The 17,147-nt window shown below is 37.4% G+C and overlaps 1 protein-coding gene across 8 annotated transcripts in view; it reads left to right on the top strand.

The window, feature by feature from the left end:
- The window catches only part of MAGI2 (membrane associated guanylate kinase, WW and PDZ domain containing 2), a 394,804-nt gene extending 391,130 nt beyond the window's left edge, over positions 1 to 3,674 (top strand). For 4 of the 8 annotated variants that reach the window (XM_072401735.1, XM_072401731.1, XM_072401730.1 and 1 more), the window contains one exon: positions 661 to 3,674. In XM_072401735.1, coding sequence (XP_072257836.1) covers positions 661 to 1,448 — 788 coding nt within the window. In that variant the 3' untranslated portion in view covers positions 1,449 to 3,674. The remainder of the gene's footprint in view (positions 1 to 660) is intronic. The other 4 variants (XM_072401733.1, XM_072401734.1, XR_011919492.1 and 1 more) reach the window with 3 other exon arrangements.
- The last annotated feature ends 13,473 nt before the right edge of the window (positions 3,675 to 17,147 follow it).

The following is a 17,147-nucleotide window of genomic DNA, read 5'->3' as shown; positions in this document are numbered from 1 at the left end:
TGCATTTTTGGAAAATGCTTTAAAGTATTGCTTTGTTTGATGTATAGGATTAAATATTAAAAGAAAGCCACTAAAAGAAAGCCTTATCTGTTCCGAAAAATTAAACCAAACTTGTCTATTTTGGGTAAATTATAACTAAGACATCAGAGAAAATTTCACACCGCTAAAAGCAAAAAATAGACCAATACTTAAATACTTTCTTCTTTTTTTGACCGATTCAGTTTTTGCAAAATATATATAATAGGAAATACCAACTAATTTTTTATGGTCCACACTAGAATGAATGTGGCACTTAGGAATCGTGTGACCAATTTAAAGTCAGTTATGCAAAGCACCCCCTCATCATACTCATAACTGAGTAAACAAAAGAACAGCGATGTCTGGTAAAAAGAAGCCAACCAATCTGTTACTATTAAATAATTCTATCAGTGCTGTCTTTGAATTGATAAGCTTGTACATTACCATGTCTCTTAGGTTCTACAATACTTTATATAAAGCTTCAACAGTTTGCCGATTTAAATACATGTGAGTGTGTTGTGAAATAGCCATTTCTCTTAGCAAATAGATGTAATATATAGATGTTTATGAGAAAAGTATTTAAAATGACAATAAATAAAACTGTAAAACAAATGCTTACATATTTCTATTTACTCATAACAGACGAACCAAACTCCTGGAGTTCACCCTCTGCCACCTCCCCAGGGCCGGAAATAGGAGTTTCTCTTGAAGACATGATTGCACCATTATCTTCATCACATTCAGCCTTGCCCTCTGACCCTACTCACCAGATACACCCAGAGCCAGCATGGGATATCTACAGGGAACAAGACATGGGAAAACCAAAGGAGCTTACTGCAAATGGTCATAAAAAGAAGCGGCTGGGAGAGTCGAGAGAGAGATCAGCAAGCCCGAAGAAAGTAGATAGGTCAAGGCGTGAGGAAAGCTTCAAAAAAGAATTTCAAGATGGAAAACAGAAAAAATCTGAGAGTAGCAAGACCATTTCTGCAGGGAAAGGGACTGTAAAACATGTTGGTGAAGTGGGGGAGTGCAGGTATCCTGCAGTCAGTGACAGTGGAGGACGGAACTCCAGGTCCACTGAAGCAAATCGAGAAGGAACCTTCTGTACAAAAGACATATACAAGGATACAACCAGTGAGAAGAAATCAGTGACCGCTCTTGAGCAGAGCAGGTCAGATTCAGGTGGGGTATCAAAGATGTACAGTAGCAATATGTCCAGCTGTCGAGCAAGTGCCATGGACCAAGATGAGAGAGATGCTGAAGCTAAATGCAGTGAGACTCAAAAGGAAGGACCTCCCCACCCCAGTAACACCCGCAGCACCAACACTGCGCCTCGCAAAGCAACTGTCTCACCAGGACCATGGAAAATTCCTGGCTCTGATAAGCTACCTAGCAGCCTGAAATCTGGTTCTTCAGCCATGAGCAGATAACTGAATCTCTGACAGTTCCCTTTTACTTGTTTTGCGTAGACTTGGAAAATTTATTTTCCTTAGCTTCTGTCTCAAATAATTTAATTTTCTTTTATTTATTTTAATTTTCACATGCATTTGCCTACACAAATCCATTTGGGACCAGACACATATATTTTGTATTTCTGTAAGGTTGTGCACAATATCTAAACAGTATAAAGAAGTACAGCAAAGCTGTACACAAGTAACACTAGTAGCCGGATCTCTCAGGTCCTTATCTCTGGGGTCCAGCAGCTATGGAAGAACCAAAACAACAGGGAGTGCACCAGAAGCAAACAGTGCAGTGTAGCTTTAGTATGTATTTTTTTCACTGTATGAAGGATTTGGGAACCTCTCCAGTCTTGTCTGTAGCAAATTTAAAAGGACAAACATAGAGCAATCACAAACTGGAACATCGCCTTAAATCAAACTGCACTGAGTATGATGAAGGAGTAAATGAATTATGCCTTGTAATTAGACGATGGTATTGTAAATATACTGCTATCAACATACCTAGACAAGGGGTTAAGGTATTTCTCTGAAGCTTTGAGTCTGCAAACCATAATGTGTTCAGTAGGAACCTCTCTTCATTAACCCGCCTGATTCTCATAGCATATGTAGGTAGGTGTGTGCTGCCCATTAACTTGGAAGGTTAGCGTCCTGAATGATGTGGCTCCGTTTTTATTACCATTTTATGTGAATACATTCATATATATGTACATTTCAAACAAAGTGATACTGGATTTCTATCTGTACTTCTGCACACGTTCAAGTGTACACTTTTTGTACAGTACAGAGAACTTCTCAATAACTGAATATTCTAAGATCGCTGATGAGAATTTACTAAGAGAGACACAAATACATTTTGGACAAGATTTTATCACAATAAAACATACATAATGAGATTCTGTTTCTCACCAACACTCCTAGCATTAACAAATGTGTCTGCTAGGAGACATTGTAGAAGATCAAATTTAGCTATAGCATGCAAATTTTCGGATGATCTTTCATAATGCTGCATTGTTGGCCATAGTAGCACATCAAGTTATCCAAATCAATTACACAGAGCCACTTTTAATATGTAAAATCAGTGTAGGGGTTCTGTCGTCTTACTTCTACATAAATCCAACCCATGAGTGCAAACCCCTGTGAGCTAGGGAACTAAAACTAGAAATTCAGGTCATCATTTACAACTAGAAATGTAAAAATGTTTGTTTTTTTCCTTTTTTGCCTTATACTCCACCATACAATTATCTGGATTTCATTATCAATATATGGAGGAGACTTTTAAAATCGCAACTGCACTTTTAAAGGGATTGCTATATTTCTAATGCAACCAAGAACAGTTTATTGAGAAGCATATTTTCATGAAAGTATTATACCTAAATATCTAAGAGATAAAAAAATATATATTACCAGGATGTCTGAGGAAGGATAAAGGTGCATTTCATTTCATATTACTAACTATGCTTTTCATCCAATGTGCAATTTTTTATGGAACATCTGTTGCTGATCTTGGGTATCATCTAGTTCCGTTTCAATAAACTGTACATGGTGTTTTATGTTCTGTTCTACCTGTGTAAGTCTTTGGGAAACAGCAAAAGCATCTGACTGCTAGTTAAAACTGAATCTTCAGCTTTAAAAATAAGTTTCCATTCACAATATTAAAGCACAAATGCAGAGCATTTTACCAAATGTTCATATCATTTCTTGCCGGTTAGTCTCATAGTAGGCCAACATTATTAACTTGCCGAATCCACTTCTGGAAAATGCTTCTGTAGTGAAGTGCATGTCCCAATACCCTTATTTCTAGTTTTCCACCAATAACAAAAAACAAAAAACAAAAGAAAAAACAAGAGCTACGTAATTTAAAACATAATACTTGCATAAACTCTATTTGCAGAGTGTATTGCAGTGACCCATGCAGTAACTGTTTTATGCGGCTAGAACTGATAACTTTGAAAGACAGCACGTCATCTAAACTCCATTCCAGACTTTAATTCTGTGTAGTGTTCGCTGTGAATTTACCTTGTACAGCTGTATCTCTATAAATATAATTCCATGTATTAATAGTCACAGAAAGGCTGTAAGTGAGCAACTATTTTTATGAAATGCACCACTATGGTTAAATTAACTTTTACATAAATCTTGTTTACTGTATGATATTCTAAAACACTGTCAAATAAAATATATATCCAAAAATCAAAACATGTATAGTATTTATTTAATGGTCATTGTGAACAAAGATCAGGACTGCATTGGACATATGTTTACATAATCAGAATGGGATACATTACAGCGCAAAACATTCATCAAGTTGTTATACGAATATGTATTTCCAAACAGAAAAGATGTAACCAATGTGCAATGGCATTAAATAAGTTTTTTCTGTAGCATTACACAATTCCTTTGGTATTTTAATGTCTCATCCAAACTTTTTTCAAAAAGCATTGCTGGCATTTCTTAGAGTAAGCATTTTATTTATATATGTATATATCTTTTTTGCATTATTTTCAGTTAAATGTGGGGTATAAATTATTTGCAAATCATTTAATTTTTACTGTTTTTACACAGCACTCAACATTTTTGGGATATGGAGTACTTTTTTTTGGTTTACATATTTACTTTTTTTACTTTCAATCTACTTGACTGACTGCATGTGTTCTCACTGGGTCAGTGTGTCTCATACATTTTAATGTTGCCTAACATCTTGAGGTCACAACGCTAGCCAGCAAAAGTGGAAGTGATGATGACAAATACCTACCATGAATACTCACAAGAATGTGCTAATATCAGAATAATGACATTTAGTGAACAATGAGCAAATTGATTTGTGGTTTAGGTTTCTCAAGCAAGTATTCTATGTCATAGTCCAGGACTGTAGCATATTGCTGAACATTATGTATTTATGGGGTTTAAAGAGTATTTGTTGTTAAAGAGATTTCCAACACCTGACCAATAAGTTATGGTTTTCAGTTCTCTATTTAAAAATGAAAAAAGAACATGCTTGTGAATTGTAAAGAAAACCAATGTTGATACTTTGATTTTTGATTACATCTTTTATCATCTTTGCTCTTGTATGATCAAATTCATTATCATTCTTTGGAATAACTTACAACTTTATAGTGCAAAGTGTCCAGTCAGCTTAAATCCAGAGGTTGTTCTTGAGTTGCATAGTTGCTGGCAAATATGAATGAAATAAAAATGATTCTGGCTATATTAGGACTCAAATGCTTCAAATCTGTAAAAAGAAAACATAATAATGTAAGTTCATTATTTCTAAAAATGTTCTCAAACTCATACAAAGGATACCTCACATCTGGACATACAGCAACTGTTCAGGATGATTATGTTCCATTTAAAGTAAAAGAAATACAGTTGACATTCAAAAATCTGGCAACCTCCGGACCTGAGGAGTGCCATATTTTCGAAAGTTTTGGATTTTTAACCGCCACACACAGGTCAGCCTTCCTCTCGCAGCAACTGTGGACATCTAGCACAGTTCAGGAGAGCAGGCAGCAGGGACGTCTCAACTTGTATTTAATATAACAAGCAAACCTAACAGCTGTTTCTGCAGAACAGCGCCATCAAAACATCAGTGGCCAAACTACAGTTTACTACAGTGTACTACAGTCCCTGTATTGAAAATGCGACCTGAAATTCATGCCTGAAAACTGATGGAACCGCATTATCGATGGCCGGATTTTCGATTGTCAACTGTATAACAAGAACTGCTATTCAGATAATAATATTTTTGTATCGCCACATGACTTAATAATTGATAGGCTTTGTAATACTGTCTTCAATGAGGACATATAGATTATTTCCTCAATTCCCTTTAAGCAGAAGATTGCCCCAGGATCTAATTAGGGTTCACATTTGAATTTAGAATGACATAGTTAATTAGCAGCTGGCATTACTATTTTTGGAAATAAATATGAAATGCAGCTAATATGCCTTGTGTATGCCCTGAATATACGTCTTTAATTATGTCAAATGGGGAATACGACTACAGGCTTTTCACATACAGTTCAGAATTCTATGAACTAGCAGTTTATAAGTGAATTTCCTAACACACTCAAGCACATAACATACATTGTAAAAAATCCTCTAAGACAAGCAGAATACCATGAAAGCAAATAAATGTTTATAGAACACAATATAGAGTTCTAGATTTCTTCAAGTAATTTGTTACATAAGCAAATAATAAAAAGTCACAGATTTTATAACTACCATCACAGCATGTAGGTCTGTCTCTAAAACATTTAAGCTAAAAGAAAAAATCTACACAGTGGAAGTGCAATTATCTCTGCAGCTATTCTTTATTACTCTCAATAGCGCTCTGCATTTATATGTGCAATCAAGCAATAAGCGGTTATAGGATCAGTAATTAGCTATAGTGTTGTCTTGCACGCAGCATTGATTACAGTGTTACAGTATTAAAGTAGGCCTAAAGGCAAAAATAAGTAATGTTCAGTCCTATGGGTAACCCCACTACATAATCAAAACCAACATATGTGAAAACCTAAAATTACATTATGAAGGTAAATGTGGGATTGAATGAAATTTTAATATGGGTGTTCAGATGCATCTTAAGTGATTTCGCTCAGTATCTAGACCCCTAAAGGTTAGCCCACACAATGTGAAGGGGACTGATTGGGTCTGGGGCTAAATTTTCTGGTTTCTTTTAAACATTTTGGTTACTCACACTCAGAATCATTTTGATATATCCTAAGTGTGTCCCTGTTTACATGCAGCACTGCCTTTTCCTACCCAGCTTTTTCAGGCTTCAGCACCTTCTGTTGTAGTCTGCAGTATAAAAAAAACTATTTGAAAAATTCAGCAGTCATACAATCTACAAAAGTTAAGAGCATCTTACTAATAGAGTCCCAAAAGATATCAGAACAGTTCAATTGATTTAACTCTGCAGTGTTAAAGGCAAGTCAGAGAAAACATTTGTTACATACTTAATACCAAAAGTGTGCCCATCCAATAAATGGTTGGGCTGAATATGTGGGAGCTTATTACTGCAGTGGTGGGAAGCTCAGAAGTGCAGATTGGATCATAGGTGGCCAACACTGCGGCACATGGGGCAAAGGAGAAGCACAGGGTTAGTTGTAATGGTGAGAGTAAAGAGGGATGGGGGACAACACAGACTTATCTAGTTAACAGCACTTTTGTTGTTCTTCACAATTTAAATATAATTTTTACCGCATGTAACACAATGTCATTACCTACCTGCCACTGTTGTGCATTCAATAGGTATTGGCGCCATTTTTGGGTCAAACCTGGCATTTACTAGCAGTGCTGCCTGTAAACTGCAGATCTTCACAGGTACCAGAAATCTGCTCCCTGCAAAAGGATTTTTCTATTACTAGTGATTTAATAATGTATCCTACAAATTACATGATCTAGTTTAGAAAACTGCAATAATAAAAAAAATACAATTAAATATGTTTGCCAAGGTCTCCAACAAATCAATGTAGCAGCTAGATTTTACTAAGCTCAAACATTTGGAAAAAAAAACATATTCCCTGCCATTATGGGAAGTCATAGTCAACACATGCATACAGTCAACATACATAGCCAGCAGTGCATATCAAAATCATAGGCCTTGTTTATACTATGCTTTTTCACTGTGCTGTTCCACTGCAAATAACGTGTTAACTTAAATGTTCAATTTATTGGGCTTACAATTAATTGGAAGGGATGATCCATGTGGTCTTCGGAAGTGTCTACGCCAAATATCTATTGGCACACTACTGTGCATATGCATTGGTGTGCCTTTGTGTATGAATATAACTACAATATTTCACCCAGAATACAGTATGTTAAAGACACACATTACTGTAACAAATATGGTTAAAGGCTAGCTATACAAATATTATCATTCAAATGACTAATAGAACAATCCACTTTTCATGTTGCCTAAACTACCCTTCTTTCAGTCACCGGGGTTCTGGGAGCATTGTATGTTTTCTCGGAGGAAAATGGGCTGGGAGGAAAGTATAAAGCTGCCCACCATCTTCACTACTAGAGAACCAGGGTATTTGCTAAAAGCTCTTTATTTATTTTACTAGAAGGTTGCTCATATGCAGTTTATTTAAAATAAATCAACACTATTTTTTCATTTTTCCTCTAAACAAAATAGAACAAATTATACAGGTAGTCCTTAGCCTACATACGAGATAGAAACTGTAGGCTTGTTCTTAAGTTGAATTTGTATGTAAGTCAGAACAGGTACATTATTTTATTAAATGCAATTAGGACAGATGTTTGTCTCAACATATTATTAGGCAGCATGGTGTCAGTTACTGTATAAAATCCTCACTGTGAGCTAATCACAAACAAAGCAAAAAAAAAAAAAACTTTATAGAGCCTAGACATTTATTAACTTCTGGAGCAAGCAGTGCTTTGATGTGCAAAAAGAAATAACTGCAGAGTTTGTCTTGCAAAACAGCAAAAGATTTCTTCTGTAAGTCATGCAAACCGCCCCTCCCCCCATCAAGCCTCCATCCTCCACACATGAGCAGGGAAGCCCGTTCTTATCTAGGAGTCGTCCGTATGTCGGATGTCCTTAACTCAGGGACCGCCTGTAAATATGTATATATAATTATATATATATATTAAAAAACTAATACTTTGTTGAAGCACCTTTTTATTACCTAACTACAGCATTCATTCTTCCTTGTTTTGGGGGGTATGCACAGCCCTCTTTGGTGCAGACTTCTTTCTCTCTTCTAAAGAAATACTTGTTTTACTATGTCTGATTTATTATTTTTGGGGCACTTCATATGCTCTGATAAGGAAAGTGAAATTAAAACTGAAATCTCTATTGGAGGGTGTTCAATCGGACAATTCTATATGAACGGAGGCCATGCCTAACATTTGACTTGTGTTTTAGTGAAGACTTCTGATGGGCAGTAGTCACATTACTTTTATTATTATGGTCACATTACTGTACATCATTATGGTATAGAACTCCAAGTTATCATATTGAATCTCCTTTTTGTGGTAGTTTTTAAAGATTACAGTTGCTGAAGACTGAAATGGGATGCATTTTGTAATATTGGAAATTAACAAAATGACTTGTGATGCAATTGTATATGCTTTTTAATTTTTTTATGTTCTGTATTATTTTTACATTAAAGTGGAGTTACCCTTTAAATGTTAGGAAAAAAGACAGAAGTAAAAAGTTCTTTTGACTTGTTTGTAAACCGGTTGAAATCCATTAGGATAGGATGCACACTCCAACATTTAAAAGTTCTTCTGGACCAGTGATTTCTAATTTTCGAAGTCTACAGGGCAGCAAAACAAGAAGGCCACCAACAACAGATTTATGAAGTAAAGAGGTGCTTAGGGACAGAGAAACAGTATTTTTTGGTGTGGTGTTCACCCCTAACAATAAATAAATATAGAATAATGGATAAGCACCATTTTATTGGGGTTTTTCATAGCTATAACACACCAATGACAGTCAAAATACAATTTTATTAGGATCAAAGTAACATTCTTAACATACAATACCTGTAGATCAACATTCTTGTTGCGTAGCACAGGTTTGTGAGTTTGAAAAACATAGTACTACAGAGAAACATACTATTTCCAGACATTTCCAACTTCTTATATCGAAGACAGGTTTTGTTTCATCACATCAAGATGATGACAAAAGTCATGCGATGGTAACTATATCCAAGAGATTTCTCAGGAATTTTGATGTCGTTCAAGGCCTAAATAAGTCCGAATCTCTGCTGGCGTATAGTTCAAGTTGGTCTATGTATGATTTGAATATAAGTCCAAATAGAGGGTGCTCAGTAATGGGCTAGCGTGGAAGCTATCCTCTCTCACACAGACAGATTGAGTATTGGCACAATCAATAGAAGTTAGTCTTTGCATTTCCCTTAATAAAAGATTTATTTTATGTTCAACATCATGGACCAATTAAAGTGGAGATATATCAAGAGGTAAAATTACCATTAAACTAAAGTTAAAATCTTTTTTGTTTTTCAGACATGCGTATTTTTTTTTAAGGTTTTTTTTTAAATTTGACATCCAAGAAATCAACAGTAAACATTACAAAAAATTGCATGACATAGTCAGAACATACAGATGACTATTGATCAACAATATACTGAACATCTTAGGCAAATAATGCATCAGCATAAAACGGCCTGCCGGAGGTCAACATTTTATAAACTTTTTTCAAGGAACAAAAGAAAAAGAGGGGAAAGGGAAAAAGCAGGGAGAGAAAAATAGGAATGCAGCTTTTTGCAGCATTTAGAAGGTGACATAAAAGAGATGCATTATATTCCTTTTTGGACATGGTGGAGACATGGGGCTGGGCTAGCTCCAGTTTATCCTGAATAGACACATCTGACCGTGTTTTAATGATATCTGTTACCTTTCCCCAAAATGATTGCAGAAGTGGGCAGATCCAAAATATTTGCAATAATGTTCCCAGGGCACTTTGACAGTGCCAGCAAAGAGGGCTAACAGCAGGGTAGATTTTAGCCAGGACCACCGGCGTTCTGTACCATCTCGTGAGTATTTTGAAATTAGTTTCTTGGTGTTTGCTGCTAATAGGCGCAATATGACCAAAGTAAAGTAGTTGCTCTCTTTGTTGGTCTGAGAAAGCTAACTGTAACTCTCTCCCATCTCTCAACATATCCGGGTGTACCTCTAGAATATTGGGAAAGTAATATCTGGTTTGAATACGACAGAGTTCTCCTTACTGGTCTCTCTGCGACACACAATTGTTCAAGCATCGTAAGAGATCTATTAGTCCGGTGTGGAGCCGGTAAAGAGCCCACAAAATGTCGGAGTTAAACTGATCTCCAGGCCCAAGATCACGTAGCGAGTAATGTTCCTGCAACTGGCTCCCCAGTGCCCAGCAGAAGAAAGAAACTGCCTCATTCGTTCCTTTCCCGAACATCTCCAGCTGGGGAAAACAGGGTCTGTAAAACTAGGTGTGAATGCTGGATGGCCTAAAACAGGAGACATCAGGGAAGGATACAGTTCAGTTTTTGATTCACTGAAAAACTTTGTAACCACACGCACAGTTTCCCCTTAATTGGAGCAATAGCGCCGGGTGGCGACCATATCACCAAATGTATAGGCACCTGAGAAACGGCTTCTTTCAATTTAACCCACCCCTTCATATTCTTGTGTCGATACCAATCAATCAGGGGCGTCACAACTCTGCGTAAAATGCAGTTTAAAGAAGGCCAGAGCCCCTGTGAAAAAACCTGGAAAAACACAGCATGACTGCCTAACCGAGAAAAACAAAGACATGTGCAAAGTCACAAAACTACCGATCAACTTGAAAAAGGAGGTAAACATGGTAAAGGCCATATTACCATGAGGAGCCAGCATAGTAAACTCTGGAACTGGCATAGAAACACTTCAGCTTTCTGATGATGCAATGGGATTTCTGAGTGGCCTGCGAGGACTATTGTTGCGGAGGTCTGGGGAAGCGGCGGCGAACAGAGCTACTCTACGGAGGTCTCATCTCTGTAGGGAACTCCAGCCAATTCAGTACAGGAATAGGGTCGGCACCGAGGAAAGTAAACAATTCCAGCAGCTGCTGGGTGTTATGTAGAAAAATGTGCTTCCACCTTTAAAAATCATTAGGTGAAAAGGATGACCCCATCTATAGGACACAAAAAGTGAGCGCAACAAATCCAGCAGGTGACGCGGGGACAAATGTGGCTTCCTGGGTGCCTCTCAATCTAATATTGTTGCGGTGACTAAGATTTTCCAAATCATCAGAGCACAAGAAAAGTGAAGTTAGCTGCATTTGCAGGATCTCATCTAATTTGTGTTGCATGTGTTGAGGCCTCAACTCTGGAGAGCATGCTATCTAGGTCTGATTTAGTAGGCAAGGAAGAAAATACTGACCTCATTTTGGATAGTTCAGCATGTAGTACAGGTTTAGTGCCAGCTCTATCAGGGGAGCCTTCAGAAACGCTGGTAATAGCAGAGAGGGATGCAGGGCTAGCTGGGATTTCCTGCATGTCAGTGGAGCCTGCTGCCCGATGGAGGATGCACGCGGTGGCAGCGCTATCTTGGATCACGGCCCGCTCTGGAAATCAGCACTGCCGGCCGCGAAATAACTCAGTAATGCTGCCTCTCTCTGCTTGCTGACCTGCCTCAGAGTCCTCTTGCCTAGGGGCATCAGGCTGGGAACGCGGGAGCGTGATATATCAAAGCCGGACTAGGTTAATGTCGCCGTTCACAGGGAGCTCAGTGCCTGCACATCCTCACTCCTCCAATGCGTGGCCATCCACCCCCCCCATCTGTTCCTATTTTTGGGGCAACTCAGAACTATGGATTTTTTCCCAGAGGTTATGAATTGAGGATATTGCTGCATTTACCACTGTGAAATACATACTAATCGTGGAGATTAATGATTTAATATTGCATATTCTTCAATGTCAAAATTCTGCTATAAAGAAACTCTGTTTATTGACAATGGGGGCTACAGTTGCTGACCTTGGTCCTGGTTTATTACATTGGGCCTGATTTATTAGAGCTCTCCAAGGCTGAAGAGGATACACTTTAATCAGTGAAGCTGGGCGATCCAGCAAACTTGAAATGGATCTGGTCCAGGATTGGAAACCTTTGCTAACAAATAGCAAATGACTTTGAAGAAATCCATTCCAGGTTTGCTGGGTCACCCAGCTTCACTGATAAAAGTGTTTAATAAATCAGGCCCATTGAGGCACTGACTGGGAAAAGCATGAAGAATGGAAAGAGTGAACCTCTAATACTACATACATACATACATACATACATACAATACTACTGCTCATATGCTCAAGGAACCCCTAGCAACCTTTGGAGGAACCATGGGGTTCCATGGAACTCTGGTTGAGTAAGGCTGCTTCAGAATATGGTGTACTGAGGTCATAATGGAATGGGCATGGTCAACAGCAATAATAAGGTAGGCTGTGGCATTTAAATGATGCTAAGTTGATATTAGGAGGCCCAAAGTGTGGCAGGAAAACATTCCTCACACCGTTATACCACCAGCCTGAATCGATATTGTGTATTCTGAAATGCTCTTTGTATTTGTAATGAGTGGTTATTTGAGTTGCTGTTGACTTACTATTACTATGGTTTACTCAAATCATTCTGGCCTTTATCATGCGACATCTGCCATCAACAAGACATTTTTTACTCAGAACACTCAGTGTATTTTACCTTTTTTGATTCTCTGTAAACTCTAGAAATGATTGTTTGTGAAAATCCCATCAGATCAGCGGTTTCTAAAAATACTTAGACCAGTCAGCCTGGCAGCAACAGTAATGCCACGTTCAAAGTCACTTATATCACCTTTCTTACAATCACCTTTACAATGTCTTCATGGCTAAATAGATTAGGTTGCTGGCTAATTAGAAATTTTCATTAACAAGCAGTTGAACAGGTGTACCTAAAAAAAAGTGACTGGTTAGTGTGTATAGATATATATATATAGAGAGAGAGAGAAAAGGTCAGCAATGGCTGTCTTTGTTTTCCCTCAGTGTCTCATTACAGGTTTCCTTTAACACTCAATGAACTGTACCAGTTTCAACCCACAGCATGTCAACAAATAAAACCTTTTTATTTGAATCATATCTGTAAAGAAAGAGGGACCATGGGGAGGATAAGCCAAGCAAATACCTCTCACAAATAAAACTAAGTGGCATCTTTATAAAGCCATTCACTGCACATTAACCATTTTATAAGAACATTAACTGATGTTCCCTTCATTGAGAAGATTTGGTTGCTATACCATTTTAAAAACAAGCCAAATGTTATTTTTGCCAGGAACATTTAAGTTTGCACATTTGTCAGACTGAAGTGGGAAATGATTATATTTTATGATGAATAATATTTTATAGGTGGATAAATTTATTTTTCTTCTTTTCAGTTACTTTACATTTCCATGTTATAAAAAATTATATTCATTTATAGCAACATAATAAACACTCTGTAATTTCTGAGGCTCACCCCTGTACACCCCATGAAATGAAATATAAGATACCAAAGTCATAACTTTTTTTTAAGGATAAACAAGGCTTTATTTTGGTGATAATGCCTTGCAAAATAGATTGCATACAAAATAAAACCAACAGCAAAAATGTGTAACAAAGCTGAAAAAACAGTCTTTGGTCAGCTTTATGTTAGTAAAAAGGAAATGTTCATTTAAATAAAAAGTGTATATCTTATTGCATAAATGACACCAAAATTATGACTTTAGCACAAAGCAATTTTCAAATTAGATAAAGGTGTTTTTTTCAATTGCACTATTCTATTGTGACACTAAAAAATGTGTTAATTAGGACAGAGTAAGGTGAGCTAAAGGATGATAAAGGGCTTCAATAGAAATAAATAAACTGTCCCCTAAAGTGTCCCCTTCACATGGGATGTGGGGGATTGCCCTGTAAAACTATATTATGATGCAAAAGAAACCATACTGTAACATGAGGCTTCTTCATATTCACCCACCATTAGCTGTAATGTGAGGTCCTATCATACTCATCCTTGGATAGCACACATTAAATCGAGAAAATGTAAAATATTCCCATAATAAAGTCTCCCCCCAGTACATTGGTGTTCAGTGCAGAAGCCTCTGTAATGGGGCATTTACACAGGCCTCCAATGTCATTTAATCATTTACTTTCATCACCAACATTGGTGGTCAGTATTTATTCCCTTGTCACATTATTTAGTGTCAATCCCCACATTCTATTGGTAGTCAATGTAAATTCCCCAGTTACAATGGTGGTCAGGGTAAACCCCTCATCCCTTATATTGATAGTGTCAATCCCTACATTCCATTAGTGATTGATGTAAATTCTCCGGTTACAATGGTGATCAGTGTAAATTCCCTCCTTATATTGTCCCGCTAAATTGGTAGCTTTATTTAGATTTGCTTTCAGGGGCCAAAGTAGGGTGCAGAATCTGTTGTATTGGTGGGTCATAAATTGCCTGACATTGATGTTAATTGATTTGAGTAAAAGGCCCCTATCCATTAGATAGTAGAATGGACCCCTCATTCATTTGTGACCAGTGATTACTTTCCTGAAACAGAAGCCATGCTGATTTCTGAACCCTCTGAGATACCATCAGGTAATGCCTACAGATGTGGAAACTATCCATAGTACTTTCATTCACGGATAGTAACCTAGGTATCATTTAGTCACATAGATTCTGGGACCCATTACAGGAAGGGGCAGCCCCTACATGTAACGAGCCTTATGACTTCAGAGGTCCCTGTGCACCTGAATTGGCTGCACTACTGATATGTCCGCTACTGTTTACCAGTTACATTTTTCATTGCCACAGAAATCATTAGATGGGGCGCACTAATTCTCTGTGGAGGGAAAAGGGGGGACTAGTATGCTATACCATGCTATGCTAGATGGGGGCACTGGCACCCTGGGGGAAAAAGAAGGCGACTAGTAATTTGTGGGCGGTGAGAGGGACCATTTCTGCTCTCAGTAGGGAGAAAAGGGAAATGGTACTTTGAGGGCTGAGGAGAAAGATGGAGCACTGATACCTGCAGAATGATGAGGGCCCACTGTTGTTGGTGAAGTTTATTTTTGCATCGCTCATACTTGCCTAGGCACAGTATGTATCCCACACCTCCGCTTTATCTCTGCTGGAACTTATGGCAGTATAGAGATCATGGCACTGAGGAAAAAGTGCTGAAGTCCGGTTTTTAAATGAATTTTCCATTACCCAGCTTCAGTGGGACACACCCTGAATCTGTGGAATCACTTGGAGATTGTTATAGGCACACAAAATCCTTGATTGTTGGGAAGGGGGAGGTATGCATTGGCTCAGCTGAGCTAAACATTTTTAATTCACAGAGAAAAAATTCTTATTTTACTAATAGTGGAGATCTTTACCTTTTATGCTGGATGATATTCAACAATACAGTATATTCCTAAAACAGTCAGATACATTGCAAATATACATTTAATAAACTACTTAAAAGTAACATTTATTGTAGGCACTACATGTAATTACATCGAGTGTATAACTTCAATTGTTCCCTAATCTTGCAGTTTTTAATTTTGAAAGTATATGCTATAATTTCTAATATTCTAATATTTATTTTAAATATATGTTTATATATATATATGTGTGTTAGGACCTTGCAGTTTATATGTACTGCAGATTTAAGACGAGACCTAGACTTGCCAAGTGGTATTAACCTCAGCCACTGTATTAGCAATTGACACATGGTAATGTTCAAATCAATAGAATCATTTTTGAGCATAGAAAAATTATTTCTGAACCTTAGAAGATATGGCACTTGCATTCATGTATTTCACACGCAAACAATGACCTTCATGCATCATATTTGTACTGCATTAAACTTGGAAACCAGAATAAATGAGTTTGCAGTCTTAAAGTAAGACAACGGCTAGATAGCTGCAAAAAAACATTTCTATTTTCATTTGTTTTTTTCTTTTCATTTTTCTAATCTAGTGGAAAACAAAATGATCCATGACATGAAATGACTGCAGGGGAATTATTCTGCTCAGTACTTTTTCTATTGAGCTGAGCCTTAATATAGCAGATCTTACTCACAGTATTTGCTGACTGTAATCTTCCATTAGAAGTTACTTACCCCTGAATTAACATTGTGCCAGACCTAACATCTAATAAGGAAGCATATTTTGCCAATTGGACCTTTTATCTCTGAAGATGATTACCTGCTGTATTTTTAAAGTCACCTTTTATATATGTGTTATCTTTTGTGAATGTCAGCTTTGACATCATTGTGATAGATGATAATAAAAACCTGGCGACCAGAAAAGCGTTGAATTGTGATCCCTGCAGATGGCTGATGTTGCTGCATAGATAAATGACATTATGTGCTTCACTAACGATTGTCTTTCAGTTTTGTCTTGTTTGTTCTGTTTGATTTCTCTCTCTATCCAAAAGCCAGCATCTCACTAGAGCAGCTGCTAACCTGAGCTGTTCTTCAGTTATTAGTGTAAGGCAGCCAGTGAAGACCTTGGGAGGGAAACCCTACGTGACATGTTTTAGAAAAATGCACAGCGTCAGGCCTATCTACAATCTGTAAACAAGGAAAATAGGGCAGAAATGGAAAATCAACTCTGATTAATCTCTGTGCAGTATAGGCCACAACTGCCAGGTGATATTTTACAGATTTAACAAATATTTCCATTCATCACATTCCAACACACCTGAACCTGAAAAACACTGAGCGGAGGAAAACAGCTATACGAACAGCTATACAAAAGGAAAAAAAGAAATCGCCTATATAAAATCATGTGTGGCAAGAGATTTGTAGATTATAATAAAGCATATCTAACCTGAAACCAAACATTTAGTGTAGTTACTCAAGTAGGGTTTCTCCAGAGGTTGCGGGGGGTCCCTTGAGCAATGAGCAGTTTGTGCCTCTCGGGTCAGTATATGTGACACTTTTATCAGTGTACAAAAAGTGACAAGGACAATGCATTTATGGTAAGACCAACATGTAAATAACAGGACTTTCTGTATGGAAAAAAAAACCTAATGGAGCCACCACATCTAAGAACTAGTATGCTGCATTTTTTCTGCATTTGAGTTTAACTATATATTCTGGGTAACCTTATGTTAGTATTTTTTTGCACATACTATTCCCAGCGGCTTAGTGGTTGGCACTGTGGCCTTTACAGG

Source organism: Pyxicephalus adspersus, chromosome 2 (assembly GCF_032062135.1).
Source record: "Pyxicephalus adspersus chromosome 2, UCB_Pads_2.0, whole genome shotgun sequence".
Taxonomy (NCBI): Eukaryota; Metazoa; Chordata; class Amphibia; order Anura; family Pyxicephalidae; genus Pyxicephalus; species Pyxicephalus adspersus.
Note: the sequence above shows the minus strand (reverse complement) of the source record. Positions and strands in the feature narration are given on the sequence as shown.